Below are 16,143 nucleotides of genomic sequence, written 5' to 3'. Positions count from 1 at the left end.
TTCAATAAAAAAAACATTCTTTGTCTCTCAGCCTTAGCAATAGAGAGGAACTATTTAGCAATACAACTCAATAACAGTATAAATAACCCTGTAACATTAGAACTCTCAATAACAAAACCCAATAGTAATATTACATAATTGCTTTCGAACCCAATTGCAATAGAAACCCTAAAGCAATAGAACCCAATAATAATAGAAAAATCGCAATTGAACCCTATAGCAATAGAAACATTAGCAATATGGTTTTCGGAAATGGAATCCAACACGATACACAGTTGCTGTACAGAGCACAACTTCCCTCAGCCCAGCTCGGGTGCCTGGCTGTGTGGAGTGGAGCAGCTAAGCTGTGTGTGTGTGTGTGTGTGTGTTTTGACAGAGATCTTGAAGGTGATCGCTGCCCTGCTGAAGAACTCTCCCCCTTCCCCTGAGACCATGGAGGTGCGCAGGATCTTCCTGTCCGACATGATCAAACTGTTTAACAACAGCCGTGACAACCGGAGGTAAGCACACACGCACACTCACACACACAAACACACACACACACATCTCCCTGATACACACACACACACACATCTTCCTGGTACACACACACACACACACAAACCTCTCTGACACAGACACCCACGTTATACACAAACCTCTCTGGAGCATGCACACACACAGACTTTCCTCATACATACACACACATAGGAAAACCCTCTCTGGCACACACACATGCAGACACACTCACACACACTTCCTTGGCACACGCACACACACACACGTCTCGGCAAATACACACACACACTGCCCGCCCTGGAGAACAGTGCTATACTGTACCAGGTTTTATTTCCAGGTTAATGCCTGCTCTGTCTGATGCGACAGCTACCATCTCATAGTGCACTAACAGTTTAATACTCACACTTTGTCCTTAAAGGAGCTCTCTTATAAGTAAACCAGCCAATACTGATCCATTCTTTTGAGGGGGGGGGGGGGGGTGCTATTGGCTCTGTTGATGTAAATCTTCACATGCAGTGCATGTCATTCATGTCTATGAGCATCTTGTGCCTGTCACAGCCTAACACACATTTTTCGTGTGTGTGTGTGTCCTCAGGAGCCTGCTGCAGTGCTCCGTGTGGCAGGAGTGGATGCTCTCGCTGTGCTTCATCAACCCCAGGAACAGCGAGGAGCACAAGATCACAGAGATGGTGTACGCCATCTTCCGCATCCTGCTCTACCACGCCATCAAGTACGAGTGGGGCGGCTGGCGCGTGTGGGTGGACACGCTGTCCATCACCCACTCCAAGGTCAGAGCGCTCATTAGCACCTAAACACACACACGCGCACACACAATCTGTCTCCCCGCTCTCTTTTCCGCCTCTGTGAACTGTCCTCGCTCACTCCCCTATCTCCTCCACCCCATCTCCCTCGCTCTCTTTGTCTCCTGACTTCTCTTTCTTATTGTTCCCCCTCACTCGCTCCGTCTCTCTTACAGTGACGTATGTTGGACGCAGGCACGCATGCTTAAAACCCTGATCCAGGTTGGATCAGGGAGTCAGATGGCTGAGGTTAGGGAATCGGGCTATTAATCAGAAGGTTTCTGGTTCGATTCCCGGCCATGCAAAATGGCGTTGTGTCCTTGGGCAAGGCACTTCACCCTACTTGCCTCGGGGGGAATGTCCCTGTACTTACTGTAAGTCGCTCTGGATAAGAGCGTCTGCTAAATGACTAAATGTAATGTATCAGGCCACTCACACATCAAGTCTGAACTAACTCTCAATGGGAGCAGTCAGCGCCTTGGTTTACTTCCTGGATCAGAAGAACTTAAACCCACCTTAGAGGAGACTGAGGGCCTATTCTCAGAGTCTCCCCTCAGCTACCCTGGCTGTGTCATGCATGCTCAGTAATATAGCACTACTTGTTAGTGCTCATCAGATTCAGCTATGGGAAAACCAAACACTGTTTCGGATGTGAGCTCTGCAGCTTGGAAACCTGATTGGAATCAGGCCTGTTCCTTTCATTTATTTAGGTCTAGAATTTCAGCTCTTTTGCACGGCGCACAGTTAAAAATAAACGCCTGGCGCTTCCTATTTCCCCCCAAAACTCCATCTGAAAAGGTCGGTCTGCTTAAAAATGTTGTGTTGATATTGTGTTACTCCACTCAGGTCCAGGGCAGTGAAGTAATTTCGCTCCATGTCAGATTGTGGTCTTGGGAATTTCTTAAACCTGCCAGTTTTTTTGGCGAGGTCGGAAAAGTATATTTTCTCGTGGAGGTGGATGGGTGCCGCCGTGTTGTGACGCTTCAGGGTGTTGTAAGGCATCTCCGCCACTAGGGGGCAGAGTTACACTGTTTAGCCAGTAGCTCAGGGACTGTCCTACTGTCCTCTTATTTGTGTCCTCACCTCGGACCTGTGGAACCAGCCCAGAAGCTGGAGGGAGAGGGTTTATTTGTTTATCCAGATCGGTCTAGATGAGTTCTGTTATCCTGAGCAAGGCCAGCGTTTAGCAAAGCAGCTGTAGAGATTATGAGCTAAGAAAAAGACAACTGCTTTGGACCGACTGTTCAGAATAACACAGCACTCACTATTGTTTCCCGTTCTAATAGTATATCTCTAAATAGTGTACATTTGTTGCTTTGCAGGCCACAATATATTGCACAATAATTAAACAAAACATTTACAAAATATCCAAATTAAACATATCCAAATCAAAATGATCAGCAGTGAAGAAATAATGCATTACACTCCTTTATCACCAATTTTGTAGAAACAACAGCGTTTAAATATTTCACGATCGTAACAATTATCGCAACATTGCCTCCAAATAATGTAATTTCAGAAATCCTCAGAATCCAGTGCTGAGTCCTAGATGCTCACATACTGGAGGCTTGTTCCAATTTCACCAGTGTACCGAGTTGCAACAACTAACCCAAAGTGACTCCCAGTTTATAAACAGCAGCTTGCTCACGTGGGGGTCTCCATAGACCTCTGCTTATTGTTCTAGCAGGTTCCACACAGGGTGTAGCACTCACTGTTTACACCAGCTAACCTGCCGCTGTACAAGTGTGTAAAGAAATTGATCATTGCTCTCGAAGCGAGACAAGGCCTGTAATTGCCTTTTTCATATAATTGCACAAGATTAATGCTGTTTCTGCTTGGCTCTGTTTACGAAAGCCCAAGCGCTGATCTAAAAACAGTGGTACACACACACAATCACACATATAAACACACACACGCCAACACCAAATATTCCCACAACTAGGCATACGCACAAACACACTTTCCTTCACCATCCACACACTCAATAGCACACACAAACACACAATGACACACACCCCCAGTAGGGCCCCAGCCTGTGAAATGGATAGGGGCAGCGGGCGCTAGCCATCAAGATACATGCATCTGCTATAAAAAAGCTAAAGAAACTCAATTGCAATTTTATTGTCCCGTTTGATAGATTTCCTGCCACCTTTGTAGCACCAAGGCTGTTTGTCACTGTTGCTCTCTCCTCCCACAGCTGCGGGGCCGTGTGTGTGTGTGTGTGTGCGCGCACATGTGCCTGCCCGCGTGCGTGTTCATGCAGGTGTGTGTTGATATGTTCGTCTTCTTGTGTGTGTGTGTGTGTCTTCATGCAGGTGTGTTCAAACACGTGTGCGTGCAAGTGTGTGTGTGTGTGTGTGTGTGCACGAGCAGTACAGACACATTTCCTTCTCTTGTGCTTCACTTCAGGGCTCCAGGAAGCTGTGTGTGAACACATTGACTATTCATCTGAGCTCCACAATCAGAGAACAAGGCTTTGTTAATATAACAAGCCTGCTGGGAGTCTCTAGATAAATACATACACGCATTCATAAATACACACACAAACACACACACACCTCCCTCAATGCATCCACCTTCCGCTTGTGCTGCTGCTGTTGATAAATAAATTGTGATATGTAGTGTGATGATTGTAGTCAGGATTTTATTGCTGATTTATTGCCTATGTTGCGGTGGCAACAGACCTTGCCTGACCTAGTGCCAGTCTTAGACCCTGTCCTAGACCCTGTCCTAGACCCTGTCCTAGACCCAGTCCTAGACCCTGTCCTAGACCCAGTCCTAGACCCTGTCCTAGACCCTGTCCTAGACCCTGTCCTAGACCCAGTCCTAGACCCTGTCCTAGACCCTGTCCTAGACCCTGTCCTAGACCCTGTCCTAGACCCTGTCCTAGACCCAGTCTTAGACCCAGTCCTAGACCCTGTCCTAGACCCAGTCCTAGACCCTGTCTTAGACCCAGTCCTAGACCCTAACCCTAGATCCAGCCTGAGTTAAGGCAACGACAAGCCAGATGCCAGTGATTCGGATGGTTTACAAGCCTCCCTGCAGTTTGTAAACAGGCTGCATAGAGTAGCCAGTAGATGCACACAGGAGATGGGGCACAATGGTAACAGTTATTGACAGTTATGTTTGACGAAAAGCTTAAGTCTGTTTCCTACTTTGTTTGACTGAGAGCGTAGACTCTTCACATGCATGTCCGTGTTGCCGAACCAGAATGAGCCATGCACTGTACGAATGGACAGATGCTGCAGCAGGTGGACTTGCTGCTGACACCAACATCTCCCCCTCCCACCCACCCACACACACACCCACACACACACACACACACACACACACACACACACACACACACACAACCCTCCCCCCCCCCAACACACACAGACATACATACAAACACCCCCCCACATCCCTTTACCACACTCACAGACACCCACACATACAAACACCCCCCCCACACCCCCGTCCACCCCCCACTCTCACACACCACCTCATCCCCACAAGGTGCCCCCTTTCCTCAGCTCGGCACACAAAGGAGCTAGACAGCCAGGAACAACTCCCCCAAAACAGAGAAACTCGTTGATGAAGGTCTCCCCGTCCTTTAAGCCAGCCTAGGAGCTGTTTCTTATCACCTGTGATCTTTAAAGATTTACAAAGGGAAAACAAACAAACACCAACTGAACCCTAAACACCAACAGTAGCTGAGCTGTAACGATCTCCATTGTGTCCGGTACGGAACACTCGGGCTATCCGGAGCTCATTGGAAAGACAAGACGTGTGTATGGATCCAGGGTTAAGATGGGTGCCACTGTTATTGAGACGCGCTGTACTCCTGGCAGCCTGTAGACTCGGGGTATTGTGGAATCCTGGGCCGGCATAGACAGATCGACAGGCCCACAAAAGAGGGAGGAAAGAGAATACATGGACAGACCATTGACCAGTGTCAGATAATGACCCCCCTCACACACACACACAAACACACACACACACACACACACACACACACACACACCACTGGAGAAAGAACATCCTCATTGGCAGTAGGTGATAGATACACTTGTGCTCATCACTCTCGCCCATTTAATTCGTCAATAGGCTTCTTGTTTTAAGTTTTTCCATCCAGCGTCACTATTCTGGCCTTGAAATGGCAATGCGATTTTAAGCGCTCACTAGAACTGGGTAATGGTCACAAAGTCTCGCGCCGTTCTAATCATGGGGTTGCAGTGATCTATTTTCTGGCTTCCAGTAGACCTGGTCTGCAGTCTTATTACCACTACAGCTTGCAAAAAAAGAGATAGGAAAGAGGGGGGAAACGAGGCTCCAGAGATACGGTAGGGAGAGGAAGAGAGGCAGGGACAAGCAGTGGTAAAGAGAGAGGGGAGGGTGGCAGGGGAGAGAGGAGGAGGCCAGAGAAGAAGCAGGAGAGCTCCATCTTGTGTGGAACTGCACCAGCCGTCATTGATTTGTGGGTGGAGGAGGAGGGGGACGAGGGATTGCATTTAGCTAACCGGATTAGCGCCGCACAGCCTTCCCCATTTTCCCCTTTGTTTTGCGGTCGCTCCTTATCTATTGATCTAAATGCAACTCCCAGACTCTGAACTGTTAAGCTCCACGTGGGCCAGGGCACAGCCACCCAGAGCCCTCACCCCATAGACTGACACTGGGGGTCCACACTGATCTCAGACCAGCATTTAGCCACCCAGAGCCCTCACCCCATAGACTGACACTGGGGGTCCACACTGATCTCAGACCAGCATTCAGCCACCCAGAGCCCTCACCCCATAGACTGACACTGGGGGTCCACACTGATCTCAGACCAGCATTTAGCCACCCAGAGCCCTCACCCCATAGACTGACACTGGGGGTCCACACTGATCTCAGACCAGCATTCAGCCACCCAGAGCCCTCACCCCATAGACTGACACTGGGGGTCCACACTGATCTCAGACCAGCATTCAGCCCCCCCCACCTCACCTCATCAGACTACCATGCGTCAATGCAGTTAAAAGAAGATTACACTTAAAATTGGGGATTTCACTTTGTGGCGATCGATCTGTTTAGTTGTAACTCTTTAGCTTGTGTTTCTGGACATTTGTCATCCATCCAGATTTGTGGGCTACAATGTGCATATATTTAATGTGTGAATGAGGTTGTGGAAGAAGAATGTGACGGGCCTACAGGTGTTCAGATGCTGTAATGTTTACCATAGCATTTTGTGTTTTTACTATGAACTATGCCATTCACCACACACTGGGAGTCATTTGTATGATTTGGCTAAGAAGTGTCCAGCTAATACCATGTTAGCTGTCACATTAGCAAAGCCTGCACTGTTTTTCTACAGCACTGTACCATTTTTCCGTACCCCACCTTGTCCCCGCCAAAACGTCGGTCCAGAATGAAATTACATTAAACCGGTGCTGACACATAGCCCACCCAAAGCTCCGTGCCCGTATAGTAGCACTGAGCGCACATTCAAAACCACAGACGTTCTGTAAAATAGCCCGGTTCTAAGTGTAACTCTATCTCCACTGAGCCCATTTAAGGCCGGCATACATCATATTTATGCACAAATGCCGTCATCCCCGGCTCGGTGACTTAACTCGCTGCACCGCACCACTCTACACAGTTTTCCAGCGCTAAACCATGCATGCTTTTATCGCTAATTGCAAAAAAAAATGCTAAATGTCACATTAAGCAGAAACTAATGGGGAAATTGGAAGCCTAGCTGTGTAATCACTAGCCCATAGATGGGCTGTGTTTGTGACTGTTGATGCATATAGTGCGGGCCCTGCACTCTGAGAAAACAACTATGGATTACCAATCACTGTTTCCCGCTAGCGAAGATTAATGGGCCGCCTTGTAGCAGGCTAATTTAGCACAATAACGGCTAATTAATTACAAATAATCAGGTTCTTTTGGTCTCCTCTCTTTTTGTCACTCTCTCTTTCCATACCTTCTCAATCCATTTCTTTCAACCCCCCCCCCCCCCCCCCCACACCCCTTCTTCTCTCTCATTGAAATGCCCTGAAGGGGGAAAACTGCAGAGTGTGTTCAGCTGCACCCCCCAACCCTGGGACCAGACTTTGACTTTCTGTCCTCAGAGCCTGGTGATTAATGCAGGCTGCTAAATTAGGAGCAGGAGAACTTGCCAATGCCAGACACACACATTCTCCACACAACACTGCCATTGCACACACGAACACACAAGCACATACGCACATGTATCTGCTGATAATCTTTGATGGCTAACATGGATGTGTTCTTCCTCAACTGCCAGACCAGTCCAGTCTTATCAGAAGGTCAACATGTATCACATAGAGAGCGGTGTGAATGACCAGTAGACATTAATTAATTCGAAAAAATACAAACTACAATCCTAACAGGAGTTAAGACTGTGCATTTGTTTTAAAGGCTTCCACATTCCTAGTAAATCTAAATCACTGTAGAATGTTTACCAGCTTGTTCCTGTGCTTGGCACTAGCAGACCGGCACGGTGTGTCCCTTGACCCCTTCCGTGTTGTCTGTCTCCAGGTGACCTTTGAGCAACACAAGGACAGCCTCTCGCACATGTTCCGCCAATACCAGAGGCTGGGCTCTGACGGCAGCGACGCCCACATCCGTACCGTGTCCGGCGCCAGCCGCGTCTCCGACCTGCTGACCCGCGCCAACGGCGAGCACCCCGAGGAGACGGCGCCCTCCACCATGATCGAGCTCACCGTGGACGAGGCTGGAGCCCAGAGCAGGGACGGAGCCGGCGCAGACGCCGACCCCGCCTCCGCCTCTGCGACGCCCTCCTCCACCTCCGCCGCCTCCAGTCCACCAGAGGGCGAAGGCGAGCGGGGACACACACCTGTCACCGTGTCCAACATCCTGGCCATGGCTGAGGAGGAAGAAGAGAAGCTGATTAAAGAGAAGGAGTTTCCCACGGAGGGGGAAGATGATGAAGACAAGACTAAGGAAGACAGACCAGCAGCAGATGGAGTTGGTCCTGAGGTCAGCGAGCACCAGGCTCCCACTGAGACTCAGAACCCCACTGACAAAGCCGCCGCCGATGCCCAAGCTGCCCCTAGCACCGTCGCCACGGAAACGGATGACACGGCAAACCCCGAGGCACCAGAAACGGACAACGACAAGGCAGAAACGTCCACCTCGGTGGCAGAGGAGAACTCTCTGAACGAACCGACGAAGGATACCAAGGAAGAGGCGCCGTCTTCGGAAGCCTCCGCCTGCCAGGAGACCAGCGGGGTGGTGGGCGGAGCCTCGCTCTTCACCGAGGATCTCGTGGACGCGGCGTCCGTTAGCGACCTGCTCCGCTCTAGCGATGTCGAGGACAGTTTAGAGGAGGAGTCCTACGTCTCTGCCTCTGGGACAGCCGACGATGAAGCAGAGGAGGATGAAAAGGTGGAGGAGGAGAAGGGAGAAAAGGATGAAAAAGCGAAGGAGGAGAAGGGAGAAAAGGAGGACAATTTAGAAGGAGTGGTGAAGATGGAGGTGAAGAAAGAGGAGGTGGAGAAAGAGGAGGTGGAGAAAGAGGAGGTGGAGAAAGAGGAGGTGGAGAAAGAGGAGGTGAAAAAAGAGGAGGTGGAGAATAAGGGGGAGCCTGAAGAGGAGGTAAAAGCTGAGGAGGAAAAAAAGACAGTTGTGGAGACGGAGGAGAAGAAAGAGAGTAGGGCAGATGAAGGGAAGGACGATGCAAGAGTAGACAGTGAGGAGAGTCAGGTGACCCCATCAGCAGTACAGGAGAGTCATGTGACCCCATCAGCAGTACAGGAGAGTCAGGTGACCCCATCAGCAGTACAGGAAAGTCAGGTGACCCCATCAGCAGAAACAGTACAGGAGAGTACCTCACAGTCCCTCGAGACTGACAACACGACTGCCTCCAGCACTGACCTCCCAACCACAGGACAAGCTCAAGACACCACAGCGCCACCTGCAGCTTCGGAGGCCACAGAAGCGTCAGACTCCAGTGTTCTGACCCCAGACCCAGCAGCCGTCCCAGCTCCGGAACCGCTACCTGCAGAGAACACAACCGTAGAAGAGGCCTCAGGGACCCCCAGCACAGACGTCCAGAACCCCACCTCTGGTGCTGTTGAAGCAGGGAAGGACGTTCCAGAAGCCTCCTCATCTTCATCTTCCTTCATAAAGACCAAAGAGATCAAGATCGCTAGGCTAGATGTGTCCAGTATAGCCTCGGACACGGAGAGACTGGAACTGAAGGGAACATCTACCATTGTATGTGATAAGTAATATCTTCAGTCTCACCAGTAACTCTACAGAGTGTGTGATTATTTTCTGACTGATATATAACATTCATATTATGTGAGGTGAATTATAATGCCTGAGACCTACCAAACCCAACTATAAAACAACATCCACCAAGAACGAATCTTGGGATCTTATTGTATCATTTGGGATTCTTTTTTACATCCACCAAAAAGCATGAAATTGACAATCTACAAGACCAAAACATAAACCACTATAGCTTTGAGTTAGCTTTTAGGCTAACACTGACCATGCATCTCTATGGCATTTTACCTCAGGATGCTAGCCAGGCCCAGGCTGCAGCAGCTGCAATGCCAGCAGAGTCCGCGGACCAGAGCGGCGCGGGTGCCGGCTCGACAGGCCGCTCAACCATGTTCCGTATCCCAGAGTTCCGTTGGTCCCACATGCACCAGCGCCTGCTCACAGACCTGCTGTTCTCCATAGAGACGGATGTGCAGATGTGGAGGAGGTACACCCTTTGTGTTTGACTTTTCGCCTCTGCAGTGACATTTAGATTGTGATGTTTTGTGGTGAAAGTGTCTGCCTACGATCTAAGTACACTGGATTTGAGGTATTCCTTTTGTCTGCATCCTCTTTGTTGCTCTCTCTTTCTCTCCATTGCTCTCCATCTCTTGTCTCTCCATCCCTCCAATCATCCCTCCCTCTCTCCCACTCCACTCCACACAGCCACTCCACTAAGACGGTGATGGACTTTGTCAACAGTAATGAGAACGTGGTGTTTGTCCACAACACGGTGCACCTGATCTCCCAGGTGGTGGACAACCTCATCATGGCGTGTGGGGGCATCCTGCCCCTGCTCTCCGCCGCCACCTCCTCCTCGGTCAGTGTGTGTGTGTGTGTGTTTCTGTCTATCAGTGTGGTTAAAAGGTTTGTGTATTTGTGTGTGTTACCAGCTAAAGTAGGTGATCCATCCACATTGACCTTTCCCAATCACATTAGGCTACCGTTAGTCCATGGCTAACCCAGTTAGCGTGTTTTTTGTACTGTCTGACCCCTGTGACAGTAGCAACATGATACCTCATGTCTTTGTCTTTCTATCAATATCTATACCCCCTTTTACTCCATTTAGTAAACTGATAGTCTGTACAATGCCTCTGGTTGAGTTGCATTCTACCATAATTCGTTTAAAACACCATTAGGTCCATTTCACAATTTAATCGGCTTTGTATCTTGATTAGACTGAATGTCAATTTAAAGAGTGACGTATTAAGTTGCATGTGCGATTGTACCACTGTAAGTGGAATTGCATGATCATATTCCCCCTCCCTCCTCTGGTCTCTCAGCATGAGCTGGAGAGCATCGAGCCGTCGCAGGGTCTGAGCGTGGAGGCGTCCGTCACCTTCCTGCACCGTCTGGTCAGCCTGGTGGACGTCCTGATCTTCGCCAGCTCCCTCAACTTCACCGAGATCGAGGCCGAGAAGAACATGTCGTCAGGGGGCATCCTGCGGCAGTGCCTCCGACTGGGTAGCGCGCGGTGCCTCTCCTCTTCACTCTGTCGCCGTCCCTGTTTCCTCTCTCCCTCTTCTGCCTCTCCTCTTTCCCCTAGGGTGTTTTCTAGCCTCTTCTGTCTTTTTCCATTGGGTCCTACAATCTCTCCCTCTTCCTCTCCATTCATCCCCTCTTCCCTCCCTCCCTCCCTCCTTCTCTCTCTCCCTCCTTCTCTCTCTCTCTCTCTCTCTCTCTCTCTCTCTCTCTCTCTCTCTCTCTCTCTCTCTCTCTCTCTCTTGCTATCAGTCCTCTCTTATCTTGTTATTATAACCCCTCGGCACGCTTGGCAACACTCTAAAATGGCCGTCATGATGAGTGGGTTTCTGTCTTAAAGACCTCGGTTCTAGCCCCTAGGCCTCTCCCTCCGCCCCTCCCTCCGCCTCTCCCTCCCTCCCACCCACCCACGCCTTATGCTCCAGTCTATTAAAGTTTCCCAGTCTTTCCACAGACAGCTCCGAGAGCCCAGCCCCTACTCAAGCTGAATAAAAGATCTTCAAAGGCTTCAATTATTCATTTTACTCAGGGACTGCTGAGGCCCCCCTCTCCTCTCCTCCTCTACACCCCTCTCTTCTCCGCCTCTTCTCCTCTCCACATCTCTCTTTTTCCCCCACCTTAAACTCTAGTGAGACGATGCCGGCTGATTCAAATCACGAGCTGCTGCACCAGTATTTCCCTCATTTAGGTTGATCATGTCAAAGTATCCGTTTTAGCGCTCAAATTCCCACCACGTCAACATGTAAACCCAATGGAGGCCTACTGTTTTGTATATATCACCTTGTTACACGGACAGCCACTTTCAACCCCCCCCCCCCCCGCCTTCACTGGCCAAATCCCATTGGTGGAGCTCCTGAACATCGCGATGTTGCCTCAGCGTCCCCGACCGAGTCCGACTCTTTTAGCCCGCCGCCGTTCTGAGATGAATATTTGATGAGGTATGCTCTACCGTCGCTGCCGCGTAATCTGATTTGGTAGACGGTAACAAGGTTTCGCCTCTCCGTCTTCGCCCCCATCTCCACCGCTCCTCTCTTTTTTTTTTTCTTTTTTATAAATGGCGGGAATGAATGAATGCTCCCTAATGGAAAAAGCGAGTCCATTTCAGACGGAATAATTCCCCCTGTAATCTAAACGGTTCCGAGTTAACATTTGTCAGTTGTCAGGTACTGAAACCATGGGAGAGAGGGAAGATGGCAGAGCAAGAACTGGGGGAATAAAAACAACCGAAAAGAAATCCAGGGGAAATTGTGCTGCTGAAAATTGCAGCCTGCTATATATCAGATTAGTGAGTCTAAGGGGCTGCTTCAGGTGGCAGAGACCCACCTGAAGTTATCAAACACTGTAATGTGATGTTTTCTGAGGTAGTTTACTGTGGAGGAGACCCAGGCAATGTACACACACACACACACACACAACACACTAATCAAAAGCAGAATCGCATGCTCCATTGTACACAATCGCACACGCACACACTACACACTAATCAGAAGCAGAATCGCACACACCGTTGTGCACAAGGACACACACACTTGTGCGCTCCTATGCTTGGTCATCCATTACTGAAGGCCCATGTGGAGGGGACTATGTGGAGGGGGCCATGTGGAGGGGGCCATGTGGAGGGGGCCATGTGGAGGGGACCATTTGGAGGGGGCCATGTGGAGGGGACCATGTGGAGGGGACCATGTGGAGGGGACCATGTGGAGGGGGCCACGTGGAGGGGGCCACGTGGAGGGGGCCACGTGGAGGGGGCCACGTGGAGGGGGCCACGTGGAGGGGACCATGTGGAGGGGGCCACGTGGAGGGGACCATGTGGAGGGGGCCATGTGGAGGGGACCATGTGGAGGGGGTTGATACATACAGGTGCTGCCTCTGTGACCTTGTGAGGAGAGGTGGATCAGGGACGAGTGAAGGAATAACACCAGTGCTGGCTGGAGCTCTGACCTTGTTCCCTCCTCTACCTCTCCTCTCAACCCTCGCCTTTTTTTCTTCATTTTTTTTTCTCCAAGCCCTAATTCTCTTTCCTAGCTCCCCTCGCTTCTCTCGCTCCTGGGTTTCTTTCTTTCTCCCCTTTTCCTCTCCAAATCTCCCCCACTCTCCTGCATGCTATCTCACAATCTCTGTCCTTCTCGCCTCTCTCTCTCTCTCTCTCTCTCTCTCTCTCTCTCTCTCTCTCTCTCTCTCTCTCTCTCTCTCTCTCTCTCTCTCTCTCTCTCTCTCTCTCTCTCTCTCTCTCTCTCTCTCTCTCTCTCTCTCTCTCTCTCGCTCGCTCGCTCTTACCCTCTCTCTCTCTCCCGCTCTCCTCAGTGTGTGCCATGGCTGTGAGGAACTGTCTGGAGTGTCAGCAGCACTCCCACTTCAAGCCCGGCGCAGACGGCGCCCGCGGCCACAACGCCATGCAAGGCCTCATGGGAGCTGCTAAGTCCATGCCCGCGCAGGCAAGTCGCCTCTCCCCCCTCGCCCTGCCCCCCCCCCCCCCCATCCCACACTCCACCCCCAGACTCTTCTCTATCTCTCCATCTCCTCTATCCATCCTCCCACACACTCACCCTAGCCGCGCACACACTCCATCTTTCTCTCGCTCTCCATTTCTCATATCGCTTGTTGTTCAGGCACTTTCCCTAAAAGCCATTCTGCTATGCGTTGCAAAGAAGAAACCCAAACATAATCGATCACATCTCTTTGTTCGGGCTGGATTTGAAATAGAGTCAGTCCATTTAAGGGCGATGAGGCATCCTGGCTATTGTGTGCCGTCCTGTTTTTCATTCAGCGCCCAGCCTGGAGTGCTGCAGCTCACAAGCCTTTGTATCCTCCACAACAATGGCCGAGCCTTATTAAATTAGCTGCTATCTCGTTTCTCATAGCCCCGCCCACTGCTGTGTGTTACTCCGGACCCAGGCCTTTCTCAGTGCCCTTACGATTTCCAGACTTCCAGTAAAATGGTTGTTTTTTTTTTTTTGCAGCTGTGAATGCGCGTGTGTGTGTGTGTGTGTGTGTGTGGGGTCATGGCATGTGTGTGTGTGAGCTCATTTATAATGCAGTGGCTCCATGGTAAAGCCATTATGTTAAGGCCCCCAGGTCTCTGTAGACACAGCTGGGTGGGGTCTTCCACGCTGGCCATCCATGAACTTGCCCTGGGTTGGTTCGTCAACATGTCCTCTCTGGTGATGAGGAGGCTGTCTGTCTTCTGATTGGCTGTCAACTCCCTTGGGAGAAGTTGAATCTCAAGTGAAAAAATGTGACAATAACGGCGTAACACTGTGTTGTGTGTGTGTGTGTGTTTCCTGCAGAGCCCTGTTGATGTGGTTACAGGTGGGATGTCTCCTATCGGAGACCTGGACCGCCTGCTACAGGACATGGACATCAACCGCCTCCGCGCAGTGGTCTTCAGAGACATTGTTAGTCACACACAGACACACACAAATATTACTAGTAAACCTGCTTTTAATATCAAATAAAATGTGTGTACTTGTGTGTGTGTGTGCGTGTGTGTGCGCACAGGAGGACAGTAAGCAGGCTCAGTTCCTGGCCCTGGCTGTGGTCTACTTCATCTCTGTCCTCATGGTGTCTAAGTACCGGGACATTCTGGAACCTCACAATGAGAGGAAGCAGCCTCGCAGGAGCCAGTCCTCCCGCAGCACAGGTACACTGGAGTCAGCAGGCCCCTCACTGGAGTCAACAGGCCCCTCACTGGAGTCAACAGGCCCCTCACTGGAGTCAACAGGTCCCTCAGTAATACACAACAGGCCCCTCACTGGAGTCAACAGGCCCCTCACTGGAGTCAACAGGCCCCTCACTGGAGTCAACAGGCCCCTCACTGGAGTCAACAGGCCCCTCAGTAATACACAACAGGCCCCTCACTGGAGTCAACAGGCCCCTCAGTAATACACAACAGGCCCCTCACTGGAGTCAACAGGCCCCTCAGTAATACACAACAGGCCCCTCACTGGAGTCAACAGGCCCCTCAGTAATACACAACAGGCCCCTCACTGTAGTCAACAGGCCCCTCACTTTAGTCAACAGGCTCCTCAATAATACACAACAGGCCTCTTACTCACTTCAGTTGTCTAGGTGGATGTTCCTGAATGTTCCTGTGTGTGTGATGTGTCCTGCAGACAGCGGCGGTCTGGAGCTGGAGAACGGCGTGTCCCTCCGCCGCCGCGACTCGGGCATCGGAGACGAGCACGCCTCCGTGGCCGCCAGCGAGGCTGAGGCCTCCTCCGGCGCCGGGCCGGACGCCATCTCCGAGGCCCTCTCCACCCTCTCCTCCGAGGTGAGGCGCGGCCTGGACACGGCCGCAGAGGCCAAGGGCAAGAACGTGAGGGACATCCTGCGGAGCCTGGTGAGCGGGCCCGCCGATGACATCATGGTGGACCCCAGCCTGCTGCCGCCGACCTTCCTGGACGCCGTGGGAGAGGGCACCCAGTCGCTCCACTTCCGCTCCTTCGACAGGTCAGACACACACACTCACGCAGGTTTTGACTTTGGCAGCTTAATATTTTTTCTCCGGGTTTTTTTGTTGACAAATCCCAGCCTCCTTGAGTGCAGTCCTCTCCTGCTATCCCCTGAAATAGCATTCGAGAAGTGTTCAGAACATCAAAAGCATCTCTCCAGTCTATATACCTGAGATGCAACATCAAACCCCTTTCACCACAAGCCTCTTTGTACACTCAGGGATCCCCGCTCCTCCTTTCCTCCTCCTCCTCCGTCTCTTCTCCCCCTCCTTCTCTCCCTCCCTCCTTTCTCCCATACTGCTTTAGCTCTTTATGGCAGGCCTCCACACAAACAAAACAGGCCGACAGAAAACGCTCTCTTCAGGACAAAACACGTCAGAACAACAGAGACGTCCGTCAAAGAGAGGGAGGGAAGGGAGAAACAGAGAGAGTGTGCTTGGAAGAGAGGTTAAGACGGGGAGAAAAGAGGCAAAGGAGGAGACGGATAGAGTGAGAAAGGGGGAAGAGGGAGAGAGACGGGAGCATTAAAAACGAGACTAACTGTAGACAGGAAGCTGTTTCTTTTCACCATGTCACTGATATTTAATGGCTCTCTTTTTCATCTGTCTCCCTCTCTTTCTCTCCCTGTCTCTCTC

At 50.8% G+C, this 16,143-nt stretch overlaps 1 protein-coding gene across 1 annotated transcript in view; it reads left to right on the top strand.

Moving 5' to 3' along the window:
* Positions 1 to 16,143, top strand: part of lrba (LPS-responsive vesicle trafficking, beach and anchor containing) — a 178,324-nt gene that overhangs the window by 42,070 nt on the left and 120,111 nt on the right. The window contains exons 20-29 of the mRNA XM_067249692.1: positions 377 to 500; positions 1,094 to 1,286; positions 7,824 to 9,524; positions 9,833 to 10,023; positions 10,242 to 10,395; positions 10,859 to 11,039; positions 13,362 to 13,492; positions 14,345 to 14,452; positions 14,556 to 14,697; positions 15,170 to 15,506. Of these exons, the coding sequence (XP_067105793.1) occupies positions 377 to 500; positions 1,094 to 1,286; positions 7,824 to 9,524; positions 9,833 to 10,023; positions 10,242 to 10,395; positions 10,859 to 11,039; positions 13,362 to 13,492; positions 14,345 to 14,452; positions 14,556 to 14,697; positions 15,170 to 15,506 (3,262 nt within the window). The remainder of the gene's footprint in view (positions 1 to 376; positions 501 to 1,093; positions 1,287 to 7,823; positions 9,525 to 9,832; positions 10,024 to 10,241; positions 10,396 to 10,858; positions 11,040 to 13,361; positions 13,493 to 14,344; positions 14,453 to 14,555; positions 14,698 to 15,169; positions 15,507 to 16,143) is intronic.

Source organism: Osmerus mordax, chromosome 14 (genome assembly GCF_038355195.1).
Source record: "Osmerus mordax isolate fOsmMor3 chromosome 14, fOsmMor3.pri, whole genome shotgun sequence".
NCBI lineage: Eukaryota > Metazoa > Chordata > Actinopteri > Osmeriformes > Osmeridae > Osmerus > Osmerus mordax.
This window is presented reverse-complemented; position numbering and strand designations above follow the sequence as displayed.